Source organism: Scyliorhinus torazame, chromosome 8, assembly GCF_047496885.1.
Source record: "Scyliorhinus torazame isolate Kashiwa2021f chromosome 8, sScyTor2.1, whole genome shotgun sequence".
Lineage (NCBI taxonomy): Eukaryota > Metazoa > Chordata > Chondrichthyes > Carcharhiniformes > Scyliorhinidae > Scyliorhinus > Scyliorhinus torazame.
The window spans coordinates 261232221-261250266 of record NC_092714.1 but is presented as its reverse complement, the minus strand read 5'-3'; the positions used below and the strand labels follow the sequence as shown (position 1 = coordinate 261250266).

At 46.9% G+C, this 18046-nt stretch overlaps 1 protein-coding gene across 1 annotated transcript in view; it reads left to right on the top strand.

Moving 5' to 3' along the window:
• The window catches only part of LOC140428581 (glutathione synthetase-like), a 160570-nt gene that overhangs the window by 89364 nt on the left and 53160 nt on the right, over positions 1-18046 (top strand). The window contains exons 8-9 of the mRNA XM_072515219.1: positions 10410-10487; positions 15662-15731. Coding sequence (XP_072371320.1) covers positions 10410-10487; positions 15662-15731 — 148 coding nt within the window. The remainder of the gene's footprint in view (positions 1-10409; positions 10488-15661; positions 15732-18046) is intronic.

The following is an 18046-nucleotide window of genomic DNA, read 5'->3' as shown; positions in this document are numbered from 1 at the left end:
AATTTTGCTGGTGGTGCCCAATGGGTTCCTGGGGTAATCTTTCGCCAAACGGGCCCTATATTGTACCAAGTGCAAGCCCAGGGTCGTCTCCAGCGAAAACATGTAGACCACGTCCGGTCCAGAAGATCATCCCCGCAAGATTCCCCGCCCCCGGAGCTCAGTTCAACAGCGGCAAAGACCCGAAACAAGGGAAGGTAGTCCTCCAAATCTTCCACTGGTGCCTCACTCAAAGCCTGCGCAGGTCATGACCGGACCGAATGGGGACAGAGACGCTGACATGACGGAGGCAGCAGACTCTGACTCCGAGATGGAGACACAGGATGAATCAGAGGGGGAATCCTCGGGTTCACAGGCCGTGGATGTACAACCGCGCCGGTCTCCGTCTCGTTATACGCCGCCTGATCCAGCGCCGCGTGCAAATGGCGTCCGGCCTGCGGCCAAACGAGTTCGACGCCTTCCTTCGCCAGGGCCTACGGTGGATTCCTTGGACTTTGGGGGGGAGGGATGTTATAACCTGCCTACTGACGATTGGCTGGGGACTAATGATTATCCCACAATCCTATGGGAGTATGAACTTCCCCAATGAGGGGGGCGGAGAAACTCCTACTATAAATAAGCTGGCCAGTCCAGGAACCAAGAGGAAGGAGAAGGTAGCAAGGGAAGTTACTGCTACGACTATGTATATATTGTTATAGTAAATAAACTTTATTATTTTGTATCCTTAAAACTCGTGCTGGATTCTTCGGGGCCTTTACAAAAATGACTACATTTGCATTGCGATAACTGGCGAGTGATGGAGAAGGGCAGGTTTACTACGGGCACTTCATTTCAGAAGTTGCTGATTATATTTCCTTTATTCATGATTCTAGTGAAATCGCAAACTAGGTGGCACAGTGGTATTGTCAGCGAACAAGTCAACCAGAGGTTTGAACTCGCCGGAGACATGAGTTCTAGTCCCACCATGGGCCCTGGGGGAGTTTAAATTCAATTAATTAAAAAGAAACTGGAATAAAAGGCTAGTCTCAGTCATGATGATGAGGAAGCTATTGGATTTTGGACAAACCCATCCAGTTCACTCATGTTGTTCAGGGAAGGAAATCGCCCACCCTGACCAAGTCTGGCCTACATGTGACTCCTGACCCAAAAGATTATGGTTGACTCTTAACTGCTCTTTGAAATGTTATAGCGAACCATTCAGTTGCATTAAACTCCTCCTGAAAAGTTAAATAAGAATAAAACCGGTCAGACCACCTACTCTCTGGAGGTCTGCAACAACATCCATGTGGCCCTGGTACAAGGCTTCCTCCGAGGTTCCTACCCCCACCTGATGTACCACTGCACGTGTGGTGCGCACCAGATAATGCCCCAGGAGCCTCTTCACTAACATGCTCGACTGAGGTGAGTATCTTTGGGATGGTGAAGGATACCAGTGACAGCGGTGCCACAAAGTCGGTTTTGTCTCTGGACGTGTCCTCCGGGTTTGTCGTGGGGTTGTGGCATGGGGCGCTGGTCACCAGCAGGTCCTGCCTTGCCGCTGGGTGTGTCTCAGGGTAGCGGCGTGGGGAGAGGGACCCCAGATGGACCCGCCTCATCGTCAGGTGATCCTGCAAGACATAAGACAAGACGCATGGTTAGATTGCGGGTGGGGGTGGTGCTACACGTGCAAGAGGGTCATCGCTATTCATTGGGATCTCACTTAGTTCCCTGATGCCGACCTCCTCCTCAACAATTGCCGGCTCTCCGACTCTACCGACCCAGGCCTAACGACGGTGAGGGGCCACAGGTCCGGCGGGTTCCCTCTGATCTTCTTCCACTCTTGGCGGTTGTGGGCCGCCTTTTCCTGTGGGGAACAGATAATGCACAGTGTGAGACGCAGGCAGCATCGGGGGTCCCCGGATGGTGACGTGTGTGGAGGTCACCCAGCCATGGCGGGTGGTATGGATGTTGGAATGTGGTGCAGGGTGGGGTGCGGGCGGATTGCCGGTGAGTATGGTTTGATTGCCCTCTGGGAAGGGGCGGTGGTGACTGGCCCTGGCAGGCCTGGGGGGTTGCCCATCCTCGTCCAGCGCTGCCTATCGGTCCGCTTAATGGGGGCCACAAGAGGTGGGGAGGGGGGGAGGCGGTGGAGCAGGGTGATGGTGTGGGGGATGTGGGGCAGGGGTTGGTGCCAGGGGCACGGTGGTGGTGACTCACCCTAGATGGCCTGAGGAGGTTGTGCAGCTTTTTCCTGCACTGCTGGTTGGTCCTGGCGGTGGGGCCCATGGCGCTCACAGTCGCTGCCACCTGTGCCCAGGCCCAGCTGATGTCCACGGGTGGCAGGCTCCTTCTCATCCGGGGAACAGGATGTTCCACCCTCGCTTCACGGCATCCAGCTTGGCATCAGCGAACCTCGGTGCTGCTCTTCTGGGTGGCATCTCCTTGGCTGGAATGAGAGTGTGTGGGGAGTGGAACGCTTATATGCAGCTTGACTGGCTCTCAAGTGCCAATCCTGACCCAGCGAATCACACGCCAGTGTTTGTTGGAATTGCACCAGCTCCGTGGCGCCGATGCTAGCCCATTAGGATATCCTGAATCGCTCCAGGACCGGCACCTCTTATGTCTTGCAGGATCACCTGACGATGAGGCGGGTCCATCTGGGGTCCCTCTCCCCACGCCGCTACCCTGAGACACATTCCAACCATCGCGATTCAGTCCCGGCGTCAGCACTTACCATCTCTGAAACAGAGAATTGTGTCCTGTATGTTTTAAAGAAGCAGTTTGACATAGCACTTGGCGCAAAGGGGTTCAAAGGATGAGGCAGGAAAGGCTGGACTCGGCTATTGAGTTGGATGATCAGTAATGATCAGAATGAATGGTGGAGCAGGCGCGAAGGGACGAGTGGCTTCCTCCCGTTCCTATCTTCCATGTTTCTATGTTTTATATGTTTCTAATACAAAACATCATGGAAAATAATGTGGGAGATTTAGCCTTGACACATACACCAAAATTCATGCATACTGTTGCTCAATTGTATGGTATGCAAAGCATCTTTTTGGACAGGCGACAAGCAGCATCCTGTTGGTTGAAAACACCACTCGCGTAGTAGTGACGATATCGAGTTCTTCCTGGCCCCTGTCTGTTCTCAGTCAATGGCTAAGTCGGATTGTAGGTATTGATTATTTTATTTCAAGTAGCTTGCAAGCTCCACTCACTCTGATAAAAGGCAGGAGACAACATGTCTCTCTAAACATCCAGAGCGAGTGAGACAAAGGAAGCACAGCATCTGGTTTCTCACACACGTGGATTCAGCATCGAGTTTCACATACCCACGTCCAAATAAGGTAACGGTGACAAATACAGGATTCTCATGGGTCTTTCTCACGCATTCCTTGACCTGGCCATATAAGCTGACCTTTACAACCACTGATCCTGATAGGCCCACTATTCATTCCTCTTCCCTGGGCCTCTTTCTCCCAGCATCCTTTGTGCAAAGAACCGGTCCTCATAGTTACCCATCCCCCTCTCGCCCATGCTTTGCCCAATCCCTTTGTTCACTCCCTGCAACCCGAATTAATGTCTATAAATGCACTACCCTAATCTTCTGCTTTCCTATATTAGGGTATACCTCTACACTACCCGAACTGGTCATCCCAGTCTAATGCTCTTTTCTTTAGTTCAATTCCTCATTCCCTCCTTTTATCATGCTATGATAACTACTATTCCGCCTCCTAACCAACATTCCCTTTCGCTACCCACCGACAACGGGACACCAGTGTCATTGTGGCAGATGCATTGGCCTGACGTCTGGGTTACGCTACACCTCCGTTCAGTGCAGGTGGAGAACAGACATGTTATATTTTCTTTCACCTCTGCCACGAGGGTCTCTAATGGTAGAGAAATGTTTGGGTAGGTATTCCCCCTAATGGTCAAAAAGTGTGCTAACCACTCTCCAGACCAACAATAGTCCTGTTGCTGTCTCGGTCCAAATTTGGATTTTGGTTAGGCATACAACTCCCAGTGTCCATTATAAACATCCCCGGGTTAATAACCTGTACCAATGTCTGGTCTGAAAGACCGTCCCACAATTCATTACATTCTGTACATAAACACTTCATCACATTTTTACAGCCACTGGCTCTCCTTCCGGGTTCATCCTGGTTTGATGGTCGCCAGTAACGGGATGTCATCTTGGTGAGTGGTGATGGGCTGAGTCTATTGGCACCATCCGAGCCATAGTCATCTTACAACACACTTTAAGGCATTCAATGATTATACAATATACAATTATAATAACAAGTATTATCAATCCATGCATCAGGCAAAACCCCATGACCGAGCTATGAGAGCTATGAGAGCTGACTCTGAGCTGAATCCTATTGTAGGGTTTATAGCCCCCTTCTAGTTGTACTGACTGGCAGCTATCCCCGATCCTTGTCATGTGTGTGTACATGTCGTGATTTGTAAACTGTGCACGGAAATCAATTGTAAATTCATCCATCCTGCAGACCAGTGTCGATAAGACTCTTTGTATTGTTCTTGCGTCAAGTCCAATCACCGTGAACCATAGCTGTCGCTACTCAGGAAGGTAACACAATAGCTATATCCGTGTGTTCCACTACCTCCAAGGCATCTGATTACCTTGGGGTAGCAGCACCGTAAAAGCTTCCTCATGTCCCTTAGAAACAGCACACAACTCAGTCCATCAGCGACCTAAAAGGTTTTTATCCCTCACTGGTAATTTTTTGAAGTGCTTTCCGTTTCTCATTGGAATGGTAAATTATGACATCATGTACTATCAACTGATTATCTTGCTTTATGAGTTGCAGAAGCTTCAATCGATCCTGTTTCTATTCCTGACTTCCTCACACCAACGTCTAACATTGTACTGAACCATGTAGTCTGCCAACCCCGGCTTACATGAGACAATACTCAGTTTTCTTCAAATCCCCTTTGTCCGTTATCATTTTCCTTACAGCATGGAGTGTATACTTGCCATTATTTGTTTGTGTGTTTTTTACTTCGCAATAACACCACTTGCACATTTAATACAGCCAACTTTTGGGGTTACAACCCAATTGAATCCATACATAACAGTCCCTAACAACTTACAGGACATTTCGTCCGTAATAACTATTACACTCTCCAATGCAATATTGTTTGCTGCATTGGTTACAAATTTCCCACTGTGGCATCAAGCTGCCAAAATTCCAAAACTATTGGCATTTAAAATGCGGGGGTTCCTCGTCAGTCGCTGCCATCTGCCAAGACCCTGAATAACTCCACCGCGTAGTACATACCCCGTGGAGACCACAGATCATCTATCAGCTAATGTCCAGTTCGAGATGTTTGACCGGAGGTTTCACTATTCTGTAATAATTTGATATTTCGATTTGTTTCTAACCCGTAAGGTTTTTCTTCCGGGCTCTGTCATTTAATTCCCTCAAATATGTATCCAAATGTATCATTAGTTTTCCCCCCCATACTGCCTAAAACATTCTTCTCTGGAGTGTAGTTCTCGTTCTTCGTCTTGTGTTATTTTTGCTTCATCTGAAAACCAAATGAACAGGTCAAAGACGGAGAGGGCCTTATTTCTTAATTTGTATCTTTCTATTCTTGTTTGGATGTTCCAGAAGTGCCCTCTCCAGGACTTCCGGATTTCCATTTAATTCCCTTTTTTTTCCTCATCATTGACGTACATCATACGATTAAGGCCTGTTAGGCCTCCTCCTCCTATCGTTGCACCCCTGGGTGAGACTCGAAGAATCTCAAACTCTTCTTTTGCTAACTCAGTGATCCAAGCGGGTCGAAACTTTCCCTGATACATGTCGGATATTGCTACTGCATTTGCTTTAATTTCTTTAATTTTGATTACAACCGGATTTTTATGAAAGTAATTTCCAACCATGACATTTTCACTTTATCATCTGTCCTATCGATGCTGCTAACAGTTTTCAATTCCCTGGCATCCCGCTCCACTGATTCCATAATACTAGTAAGTGCAGTTATCCCCTGCCACTCACAACCAAACATTCCTTTTCCCTTGTCCAAGCGGTTTGGGGATATGATCTATCCTGTGGCACAGCATCATTGCAGTGATACAGTCTCTAAACACTATTAGGTCATCCCAACATCTCTCAAACTACATACTCCCTCACTAATTGGTACCACAAGTTTGTCACTTCTCCACAATCCTGTACATTCTTTCCCAATCACTTCGTCATCAGCTTGGTTTTCTCTGCAGTAATTACAATTTATCATTATCACACCATCCCATGATCAAAAGCTATCATGTGGTCACAAACTTCAATCATCAGTGTTGCCTGATGTTTCACAAAACAATCATGACAAACTGAATTTCCCAAATTTCCCTGGGAGCCGAAGCATTTCCCCATTTCTGTCGTTCTAAATGCAATATCAACTCACCTGAATGCTCTATATCTGCCATTCTCCTAGGTCTCATATGATTACACCCTGTCCAAACTACTGGGCTACAAAATGTGCCACATCCTTGACACGATGTTTCATTATGTTGACAATGAATCATTTTAAACTGGGGTCCATTAATAACAGCCCGTGACCTATCATCCCATATTCTCAACTCCTTACTGATTAGTTTCTTCGTTTGCTGCCGATAGGTTGCTTATGGATTATAATAATCCCTCTGTTACTCTTGAATTGGGTCGGATGTTTTAGTTCTGATACAATTCCTTTGCTCCAGATGCCACTGATTCTCTAATTCAATGTCCCCCCGTCCTGCTGCCTGGCATTTTGCGATGTCCAAAAACTTTTTGCGATGCCCCATTTCCTGTTAGTGTTTGATAGCTGTCTGAGTACTATGATTAGCAAGCAGCATACCATATCCGTTTGCGTACAGATCAAATTTAATGCTCAAATCGTCCTCTTCATGTCTCTCCTCTAATGGGCCAGATGTTGCTACAGCTGTTTTTAACTGGTCCAAACTCCTCTGTGCTTCACTGGTCCACCTAAAATCCCCTTTCAAAGTTTCATAAATGGGTCGAGCATAAAGACTAAAGTCTTTCACTACTGGTCTCAAATACCCCAAAATTCCCATGATTTGCTAAACCCCGTTTCGTGAAACGGGCCAAGCGATTCTAGCAGCTTTCTTTCTCATCCCAACACTGGCCTCCCCACCTGCCCTTGACACTGAATACCCTAGATAGTCGACTTCGCTCCTGCCAATCTGGCATTTCTTTAACCATATCTTAAATCCTGCTTCATTAAGTGTTTTAATAATTTTGGTCACTCTTTCAACATGTGTCCCCCGATCATCATCTCCAATTAACACATCATCAATATATACTAAAGCCAAATCATCTTTAATCAACTCTCTTACTATTGCCTGAAAGTGGTCTGGGGAATTAACATATCCTTGTGGCAATTTACAGTATACGTAATGTTTAGTGCCAAAGGTAAATGCTGTCTTTTCCCTGCTGTCTGGATCTAACGGAACACTCCCGAATCCGTTGGCTAAATCTATACTAGTTAAATAAGTTTTTGCCTGCCACCTTCTCCAATGTAGTTTGTGGATTTATTAAATACTGTTTAATCCTCTATTTTTCTTTTTGAGACCTTATTTAATGCTTTGTAATTCGTTACCATTCTAAATGTACCAGCAGGCTTGCTAACTACCTGAAGTGGGCTATTCGTCGATGCATATGTGACTTCTTGAATGATTCCCTGCTGTTCTAACTCTTTGATCATTATCTCCAGCTCGCATTTGGCATCTCGGGTAAAGGGATATTGCTTTTACGGCCTGTATCGGTCTCCCTGGATTGTGTGCTGGAATTGTGTGCTGATTAACCCTCTGTCATTCTTTCTATTGCTAGGTTTGCTTTCCTTATTTCCTTTACGTTATCAATTGGTTTTAATATCTTAATTTTTTTAAATTTCTGCATCTAATTTTATTTATCTTTCCCTGTCGTCAGATTCTCATTTCCTGATACTGCAAGTAATACTCCTAATCTAAGCTCTGGTCCCATATCTTTATTCCCTAAAACTCAGTCTGCAATATAGTTCACATTCTAAACTTAATTTCTTCTGCTCGTGACTTTCTTGCAACTCCGCGGGCACTAGGACCCGGTGGAGCTGTGCCATATCACTTCCATCGACTACCTCCTAATACTGGTCTCATTGGTCCCCGTGTTTCTAGCCCCTCTCCACTATCCCAATATAACACGAGGGCATGTTTTAATAATTTTTCCTTGAAAGCGGTATCCTGCTACAGTCTCCATTCTACCTGCTCTCGGGACTGCCTACCCCCTGGGGTCAGTGCTTGCAGTGTCCCCTCAAGTTCTGAGTGCTTATACACCAAGGCCCTACAGTAGACAAATAGTCCCCAGTATTTCCCTAACCCCTCTTACGGTTTGGGGTTTGGGCATCTCTAAAATGGCCTTCTTCCTTTCTACTGGGATCTTCCTTTACCCCTGCGTAATCTTAAAATAAAATTAAACATCCATAGTCTTTGCTATATGAAAATCCCCAAAACTTAAATTTGATGTGTAGTGAGTTTACAGAGAAAATACTGAAATCTCTACAAATTTTGGAGCACAGAACAAAATTTTTTAAATGTAGGTACATCATGGCTGCCTCTAACAAAGGAGCTCATGGACCCAGCCCACACCGAATGCCTGGTCTTCGCGTTTCAATTTGAAATTCCTTCCCTTTTTTTTTTAAGCAGCCAAGACTATGCCCAATTCAACTAATCATTTACAAATCCCAATTTATACATTTTGATTTTGCTTTTTGTTTACTTCCCGAGAATTGTGTTCTAAATAACTTCCACAATGTTAATCATTATTACTGATTTTCTAAAGAACTCTCAAATACTTACCCCGTTTTAAATCTCACTTTAACTGCCGTGTATACCTAATTGATGTGCAACTTAGTTTTGCAAAACACATTTTAAAAACTAGGTATACAAGAGGAAGTTCACAAATTCTTATTAAACACACACACTCATTCATCCACCGAGATCGTCACTCAACAAAAGGAATTCAAAGCATTATACTTTCATTCACCTCAACCAACTGGACAATAAAACTTTGAATTTACAGAAAACACAATGTGGTTTTTTTTCTCTCTTCCGACACAGTTCTGAATTTTCCAAGTCTCTGGTTCCCCCTAGTGGCCATTCATCTCCCAACATTTTCACTCATAAGACATATCTCCCCCTAACAAAATCCAACGTTAGTCAATTCTAATTGTACGGAATTGAATTGTCTCCAGAAAATTTCCATCAGCGGTCTTAACTGAATTGTCTCTGTGACATTCCCTCAACCCGTTAAAGACCTTAACCGAATTAAAGTGTAATTCAATACAACCAATTTTAATTTTCAACTCACATGCACGGAACTGAACTATCACAGCGCTATTGCCTCAATTGTTAACTGAATTATCGCCCGATATTCCCTCAATTCCCGTTTAACGTACCTCAGCCGTACCTACATCGACTTAAATTAAGTTTTCTAATCCGCCAGACTGACCTTTGATTTCGTCGAACGATCTTACCGACCATAGGCGAGTGACCAAACCCACTTCGGACTATGAGGCAGGGGAAAACAGACGTGGTCCTTTATAATCTACTCACACCGTGGGCCCATTTCCCCTCTCTCCGTCCAAGGCTGGTTTAATTCTGATTTCACGGATAGTCGGGAATTCGTCCTAGAAATCCCACCCCTGCCACCAAATGACGATATTGAGTTCTTCCTGGCCCCTGTCTGGTCTCAGTCAATGGCTAAGTCGGATTGTAGGTATTGATTATTTTATTTCAAGTAGCTTGCAAGCTCCACTCACTCTGATAAAAGGCAGGATACACATGTCTCTTTAAACATCCAGAGCGAGTGAGACAAAGGAAGCACAGCATCTGGTTTCACACACACGTGGATTCAGCATCGAGTTTCACATACCCACGACCAAATAAGGTAACGGTGACAAATACAGGATTCTCATAGGTCTTTCTCACACATTCCTTGACCTGGCCATATAAGCTGACCTTCACAACCATTGATCCTGATAGGCCCACTATACATTCCTCCTCCCTGGGCCTCTTTCTCCCAGCATCCTTTGTGCAAAGAACCGGTCCTAATAGTTACCCATCCCCCTCTCTCCCATGCTTTGCCCAAACCCTTTGTTCACTCCCTGCAACCCGAATTAATGTCTATAAATGCACTATCCTAATCTTCTGCTTTCCTATATTAGGATATACCTCTACACTATCCGAACTGGTCATCCCAGTCTAATGCTCTTTTCTTTAGTTCAATTCCTCAGTAGCAGCAAGAAGCAGCTTATATAACCGGTTGCTCAAATTTCCGAGATATTTGTCTTTCCAGGGTCATCTGAATTTCAATTTGAAATGAAAAGCTTCGGCAACAGGACTTATTGCTTTTTCTCATTTTGCTTTATCTGTCCAGAAATATTCGTGTAATAAGAAGATTGTTTCTGGACGTACATGAGAGAGGGGTCTTGGACGATGAAAAAATACTTTTTGTGTGAGTTTTCTTTGGCTTTTCATCTCCATGATATAAAGAGTTAGGACAGTGGACTCCTGGAATAAAACAAAGAACAAAGAAATGTACAGCACAGGAACAGGCCCTTCGGCCCTCCAAGCCCGTGCCGACCATGCTGCCCGACTAAACTACAATCTTCTACACTTCCTGGGTCCGTATCCTTCTATTCCCATCCTATTCATATATTTGTCAAGATGCCCCTTAAATGTCCCTATCGCCCCTGCTTCCACTACCTCCACCGGTAGCGAGTTCCAGGCACCCACTACCCTCTGCAAAAAAACTTGCCTCGTACATCTACTCTAAACCTTGCCCCTCTCACCTTAAACCTATGCCCCCTAGTAATTGACCCCTCTACCCTGGGGAAAAGCCTCTGACTATCCATTCTGTCTATGCCCCTCATAATTTTGTAGACCTCTATCAGGTCGCCCCTCAACCTCCGTCGTTCCAGTGAGAACAAACCGAGTTTATTCAACCGCTCCTCATAGCTAATGCCCTCCATACCAGGCAACATTCTGGCAAATCTCTTCTGCACCCTCTCTAAAGCCTCCACATCCTTCTGGTAGTGTGGCGACCAGAATTGAACACTATACTCCAAGTGTGGCCTAACTAAGGTTCTATACAGCTGCAACATGACTTGCCAATTCTTATACTCAATGCCCTGGCCAATGAAGGCAAGCATGCCGTATGCCTTCTTGACTACCTTTTCCACCTGTGTTGCCCCTTTCAATGACCTGTGGACCTGTACTCCTAGATCTCTTTGACTTTCAATACTCTTGAGGGTTCTACCATTCACTGTATATTCCCTACCTGCATTAGACCTTCCAAAATGCATTACCTCACATTTGTCCGGATTAAACTCCATCTGCCATCTCTCCGCCCAAGTCTCCAGACAATCTAAATCCTGCTGTATCCTCCGACAGTCCTCATCGCTATCCGCAATTCCACCAACCTTTGTGTCGTCTGCAAACTTACTAATCAGACCAGTTACATTTTCCTCCAAATCATTTATATATACTACAAAGAGCAAAGGTCCCAGCACTGATCCCTGTGGAACACCACTGGTCACAGCCCTCCAATTAGAAAAGCATCCCTCCATTGCTACTCTCTGCCTTCTATGGCCTAGCCAGTTCTGTATCCACCTTGCCAGCTCACCCCTGATCCCGTGTGACTTCACCTTTTGTAATAGTCTACCATGAGGGACCTTGTCAAAGGCCTTACTGAAGTCCATATAGACAACATCTACTGCCCTACCTGCATCAATTATCTTAGTGACCTCCTCGAAAAACTCTATCAAGTTAGTGAGACACGACCTCCCCTTCACAAAACCGTGCTGCCTCTCACTAATATGTCCATTTGCTTCCAAATGGGAGTAGATCCTGTCTCGAAGAATTCTCTCCAGTAATTTCCCTACCACTGAAGTAAGGCTCACCGGCCTGTAGTTCCCGGGATTATCCTTGCTACCCTTCTTAAACAGAGGAACAACATTGGCTATTCTCCAGTCCTCCGGGACATCCCCTGAAGACAGCGAGGATCCAAAGATTTCTGTCAAGGCCTCAGCAATTTCCTCTCCAGCCTCCTTCAGTATTCTGGGATAGATCCCATCACGCCCTGGGGACTTATCTACCTTAATATTTTTTAAGAAACCCAACACCTCGTCTTTTTGGATCACAATGTGACCCAGGCTATCTACACCCCCTTCTCCAGACTCAACATCTACCAATTGCTTCTCTTTGGTGAATACTGAGGCAAAGTATTCATTTAGTACCTCGCCCATTTCCTCTGGCTCCACACATAGATTCCCTTGCCTATCCTTCAGTGGGCCAACCCTTTCCCTGGCTACCCTCTTGCTTTTTATGTACGTGTAAAAAGCCTTGGGATTTTCCTTAACCCTATTTGCCAATGACTTTTCGTGACCCCTTCTAGCCCTCCTGACTCCTTGCTTAAGTTCCTTCCTACTTTCCTTATATTCCACGCAGGCTTCGTCTGTTCCCAGCCTTTTAGCCCTGACAAATGCCTCCTTTTTCTTTTTGACGAGGCCTACAATATCACTCGTCATGCAAGGTTCCCGAAAATTGCTGTATTTATCTTTCTTCCTCACAGGAACATGCCGGTCCTGTATTCCTTTCAACTGCCACTTGAAAGCCTCCCACATGTCGGATGTTGATTTGCCCTCAAACATCCGCCCCCAATCTATGTTCTTCAGTTCCCGCCTAATATTGTTATAATTAGCCTTCCCCCAATTTAGCACATTCATCCTCGGACCACTCTTATCCTTGTCCACCAGTACTTTAAAACTTACTGAATTGTGGTCACTGTTACCGAAATGCTCCCCTACTGAAACATCTACCACCTGGCCGGGCTCATTCCCCAATACCAGGTCCAGTACCGCTCCTTCCCTAGTTGGACTGTCTACATATTGTTTTAAGAAGCCCTCCTGGATGCTCCTTACAAACTCCGCCCCGTCTAAGCCCCTGGCACTAAGTGAGTCCCAGTCAATATTGGGGAAGTTGAAGTCTCCCATCACCACAACCCTGTTGTTTTTACTCTTTTCCAAAATCTGTCTCCCTATCTGCTCCTCTATCTCCCGCTGGCTGTTGGGAGGCCTGTAGTATACCCCCAACATTGTGACTGCACCCTTCTTATTCCTGATCTCTACCCATATAGCCTCACAGCCCTCTGAGGTGTCCTCTCGCAGTACAGCTGTGATATTCTCCCGAACAAGTAGCGCAACTCCACCTCCCCTTTTACATCCCCCTCTATCCCGCCTGAAACATCGAAATCCTGGAACGTTTAGCTGCCAATCCTGCCCTTCCCTCAACCAGGTCTCTGTAATGGCAACAACATCAGAGTTCCATGTACTAATCCAAGCTCTAAGTTCATCTGCCTTACCCGTAATGCTCCTTGCATTAAAACATATGCACTTCAGGCCACCAGACCCGCTGTGTTCAGCAACTTCTCCCTGTCTGCTCTGCCTCAGAGCCACACTGTCCCTATTCCCTAGTTCTCCCTCAATGCTCTCACCTTCTAACCTATTGCTCCCATGCCCACCCCCCTGCCATACTGGTTTAAACCCTCCCGTGTGACACTCGCAAACCTCGCGGCCAGGATATTTATGCCTCTCCGGTTTAGATGCAACCCGTCCTTCTTTATACAGGTCACACCTGCCCCGGAAGAGCTCCCAGTGGTCCAGATAATGGAAACCCTCCCTCCTACACCAGCTGTTTAGCCACGTGTTTAGCTGCTCTATCTTCCTATTTCTAGCCTCACTGGCACGTGGCACAAGGAGTAATCCCGAGATTACAACCCTCGAGGTCCTGTCTTTTAACTTTCTGCCTAGCTCCCTGAACTCTTGCTGCAGGACCTCATGCCCCTTCCTGCCTATGTCGTTAGTACCAATATGTACAACGACCTCTGTCTGTTTGCCCTCCCCCTTCAGGATGCCCTCTACCCGTTCGGAGACATCCTGGACCCTGGCACCAGGGAGGCAACATACCACCCTGGAGTCTCTTTCACGTCCACAGAAGCGCCTATCTGTGCCCCTGATTATAGAGTCCCCTATTACTATTACTCTTCTGCGCTTTGACCCTCCCTTCTGAACATCAGAGCCAGCCGTGGTGCCACTGCTCTGGCTGCTGCTGTTTTCCCCTGATAGGCTATCCCCCCCGACAGTATCCAAAGGGGTATATCTGTTCGAGAGGGGGACAACCACAGGGGATTCCTGCACTGCCTGCCTGCCCTTTCTGGTGGTCACCCATTTCTCTGCCTGCACCTTGGGTGTGACCACATTTACATAACTGCGATCTATGACGCTTTCCGCCACCTGCATGCTCCTAAGTGCATCCAATTGCTGCTCCAACCGAACCATGCGGTCTGTGAGGAGCTCCAGTTGGGTGCACTTTCTGCAGATGAAGCCATCCGGGACGCTGGAAGCCTCCCGGACCTGCCACATCTCACAGTCAGAGCACAGCACCCCTCTAACTGACATTGCGTCAATTAATTAAAATTAAAATTTGTCTTTTTTAAAAGAATATTTTTTTTTTAAATTAAAAAGTTACTGTCAACTATCTGTTTCCTAGCACTAGATTTCTAATAGAAATGCGATAGCTAAGTATAGTACTCTCCGATCTCTGGCTTAGATATCCCTCTAAATTATAATTAAGTTATTATGTTTAATTAGTTACCAAATACTAGCCACAGCTTTTCTGTGATGTCACTTCAGTTTCCCCCCGACACACACAATTTGAAAAAAGGTATAAAAGTAAAAATAAGTAAAAATCACTTACTTACCTTCTTACCTTCTGAGTGTCTTAGGTGTTCTCAGGTTCTCTCACTGACAGAGACTGCTCCTCCACCTCCGAACCTTGACCTGCACAATGCTAATAATATAATAATATAATATGGCACTTACCTCACACCAATGGGTCTTATTATTAGGTTAGAGGAGGAGGGCGGGTGGGAGACACTACACGTGTAGTGTCTCGGGTTTCCTCTCCACCAGAATTTATTGGTTGGGGGGGGGGGGGACTTTCCAGAGGTCCGCGGGTCGAACTTCCGGTTCCCGCCTTATATAAAAACAAATAAAACAGAAAAGAACAGACACGGGACCAGGTAAGGGTTTTTAAATTCACTACTCACCTCCCAGAAGGCCCCTGCGCACCGCTGCCGCCGAAATCCAAAGGGCTGCTCCTGTAAAGGTAAGAGTTTTTAAATTCACTACTCACCTCCCAGAAGGCCCCTGCGCACCGCTGCCGCCGAAATCCAAAGGGCTGCTCCTGTAAAGGTAAGAGTTTTTAAATTCACTACTCACCTCCCAGAAGGCCCCTGCGCACCGCTGCCGCCGAAATCCAAAGGGCTGCTCCTGTAAAGGTAAGAGTTTTTAAATTCACTACTCACCTCCCAGAAGGCCCCTGCGCACCGCTGCCGCCGAAATCCAAAGGAATACCTTACCAAAATAATTGGCTCTGCTCTCAAATCATAATTAATGCATCATAGTTGGATTTCTACATGGAGCACTTAAGGGTTTTTGTTTTCTCTTTGGTTGAATTTGGTTTGTTATAATTTAAGGGACTAGGTTTGATTTCCAGAAGGTATTGATGTTTGACCTGAACATTAAATAGATTTGTAATAATGACTGTTCATGTTGTGTTGATGTTTAGGGATGGATATGAAATCGCAATTGTTTACTTTCGCACTGGGTACAATCCAGAGGATTACCACAATGATGATGTGAGTGCACAATTCCTTTTTGCTTTCCGTTGACTCTTGCTGATCAGCCAAGCCAGTAGTAACAACTATGTTCATGTTAACTAACCCTGCACAAACCAGAATTCAGATGTAGGACATCCTTGGTTTATGTAGTATCGATTGTCACTGAATAAATACACTGAGCTGTGCACAGGGTGGGAGCAGAGGGGTGGAGGGAAAGCCCCCTTTTTAGACTTCAGTCAAATGTAACCTTCATCAGGAAACATTGGTGATTTTTAGAAACAGACACTAGGAGGAGACCATTTGGCCCTTCAAACCTGTTCCACCATTCATTATGATCATCCAACTCAATAGCATAATCACACCTTTCCCCCCCCCCCCCTATATCCTTTGATCCCCTTTGCCCCAAGTGCTTTATCTAACTGCTACTTGAAAACATACAATGTTTTGGTCTCAACTACTTCCCGAGGTAACAAATTTCACAGGCTCACCACTTTCTGGCCGAAGAAATTTCTCATCTCTGCCAAAATGGTCTACCCCGTATCCTCAGATTGTTGACCCTGGTTCTGGAAAACCCCACCATTGGGAACATCCTTCTTACATCTACCCAGTCTAGTCCTGTTAGAATTTTATAGGTTTCTATGAGACCTTCTTTCATTCTTTTGAACTCCAGCGAATACAATTCAACTGACTCAGTCTCTCCTCATAAGTCCATCCTGCGACTTCCGGTTGCGGCGATGACCAGCTAAGTCGCACGTTTCGGCACCTCCCGTTTTAACGGACTTTTGGGCTCTTATCGGGAGCCCCAACGGAAATTTTTCACGGCTAAACCCAGTGTGAGGCGACAAAGGAAGGAGTCCCCCCGGGTGTGGATGGAAAGAAGCGATAGTAGTGGCCAGATTGTGGAGGATCCTCTGGAGCAGCGGCAGAGAAGAGAAGGGAGAAGCAAGATGGCGGCTGAGGGAGCCCAGATGGTATGGGGCCCGGAACAGCAGGAGTTCCTCCGACGATGTGTGGAGGAGCTCAAGAAGGAGGTGCTGGCGCCGATGTTGCTGGCGATTGAGGGATTGAAGGAGACGCAAAAGACTCAGGCGATGGAGCTCCGTGGAGTGAAGGCAAAGGCAGCCGAGAACAAATACGAGATACAGGGTTTGGTGGTGAAGACGGAGATGCACGAGGCACTACATAAGAGGTGCACAGAAAGGCTGGAAGCCCTGGAAAATAGCTCGAGGAGGAAGAATTTAAGGATTTTGGGTCTTCCCGAAGGGACAGAGGGAGCGGATGTTGGGGCGTATGTGAGTACGATGCTCCATACTTTAATGGGAGCTGAGGCCCCGACGGGCCCCTTGGAAGTGGAGGGAGCATACCGGGTCCTCGTGAGAAGACCAAAGGCAGGGGAAATACCGCGAGCAATAGTGGTGAGATTCCACCGCTACAAGGACAGGGAGATGGTCCTGAGATGGGCTAAGAAGACACGGAGTAGCAGATGGGAGAACGCGGTGATCCGCGTGTACCAAGATTGGAGTGCGGAGGTGGCGAGAAGGAGGGCGAGTTTCAATCGGGCCAAGGCGGTGCTCCACAGGAAGAAAGTGAAATTTGGAATGTTGCAGCCGGCGAGACTGTGGGTTACACACCAGGGCAAACACCACTACTTCGAGACGGCAGAGGAGGCGTGGACATTTATTCAAGAAGAGAAGTTGGACTAGATTTGAGGAATGGATGTTTGGAAAGAAGTAGCGAGGTGGTGGCAAGGAATTGTAAAGGGGGGAGAGGGGGAGGGCTTGGCTGTAAAAATGTTAGACAGGAGAATTCCACCCCTCCCTCCACCCCCCCCCCCCCCCCCCGAAGGGGGGACACACGAAGAAATGTGGGCGCCGGTAGGGAAGGGGAGAGGGAGCTGCGCCATTAGGGGCGGGGCTGAGAGGGAATCGCGGGCTTTGTTCCTGCGCTATGGAAACTGTGGCGGGAAAAGTGGGCGCAGGAAGGAAGGGGACCTCACACGCAGGGAGGCCAAGGGTAAACGGGGGAAGCCGAGGTCAGCCAGAGTTTGCTGACTCCCGGAAGCAATATGGGGGGAGCAATCAAGCTAGAGGGGAATCTAGCGGGGGGCGGGGGGGTTAACTGGGTTGCTGCTGCTGAGGGGAAGGGGGAGCTGATACGGGATGGGATGGTCGGGACGGGAGGGCGCCGTCTGGGGGACAAACGGGAGCGTGGGACCCGGGTGAGGAGCTGGTTTAAAAAAAGGGATGGCTAGTCGACGATGGGGTTGGGGTAAAGAGCCCCCCAACCCGGTTGATCACATGGAACGTGAGAGGGTTGAATGGGCCGATTAAGAG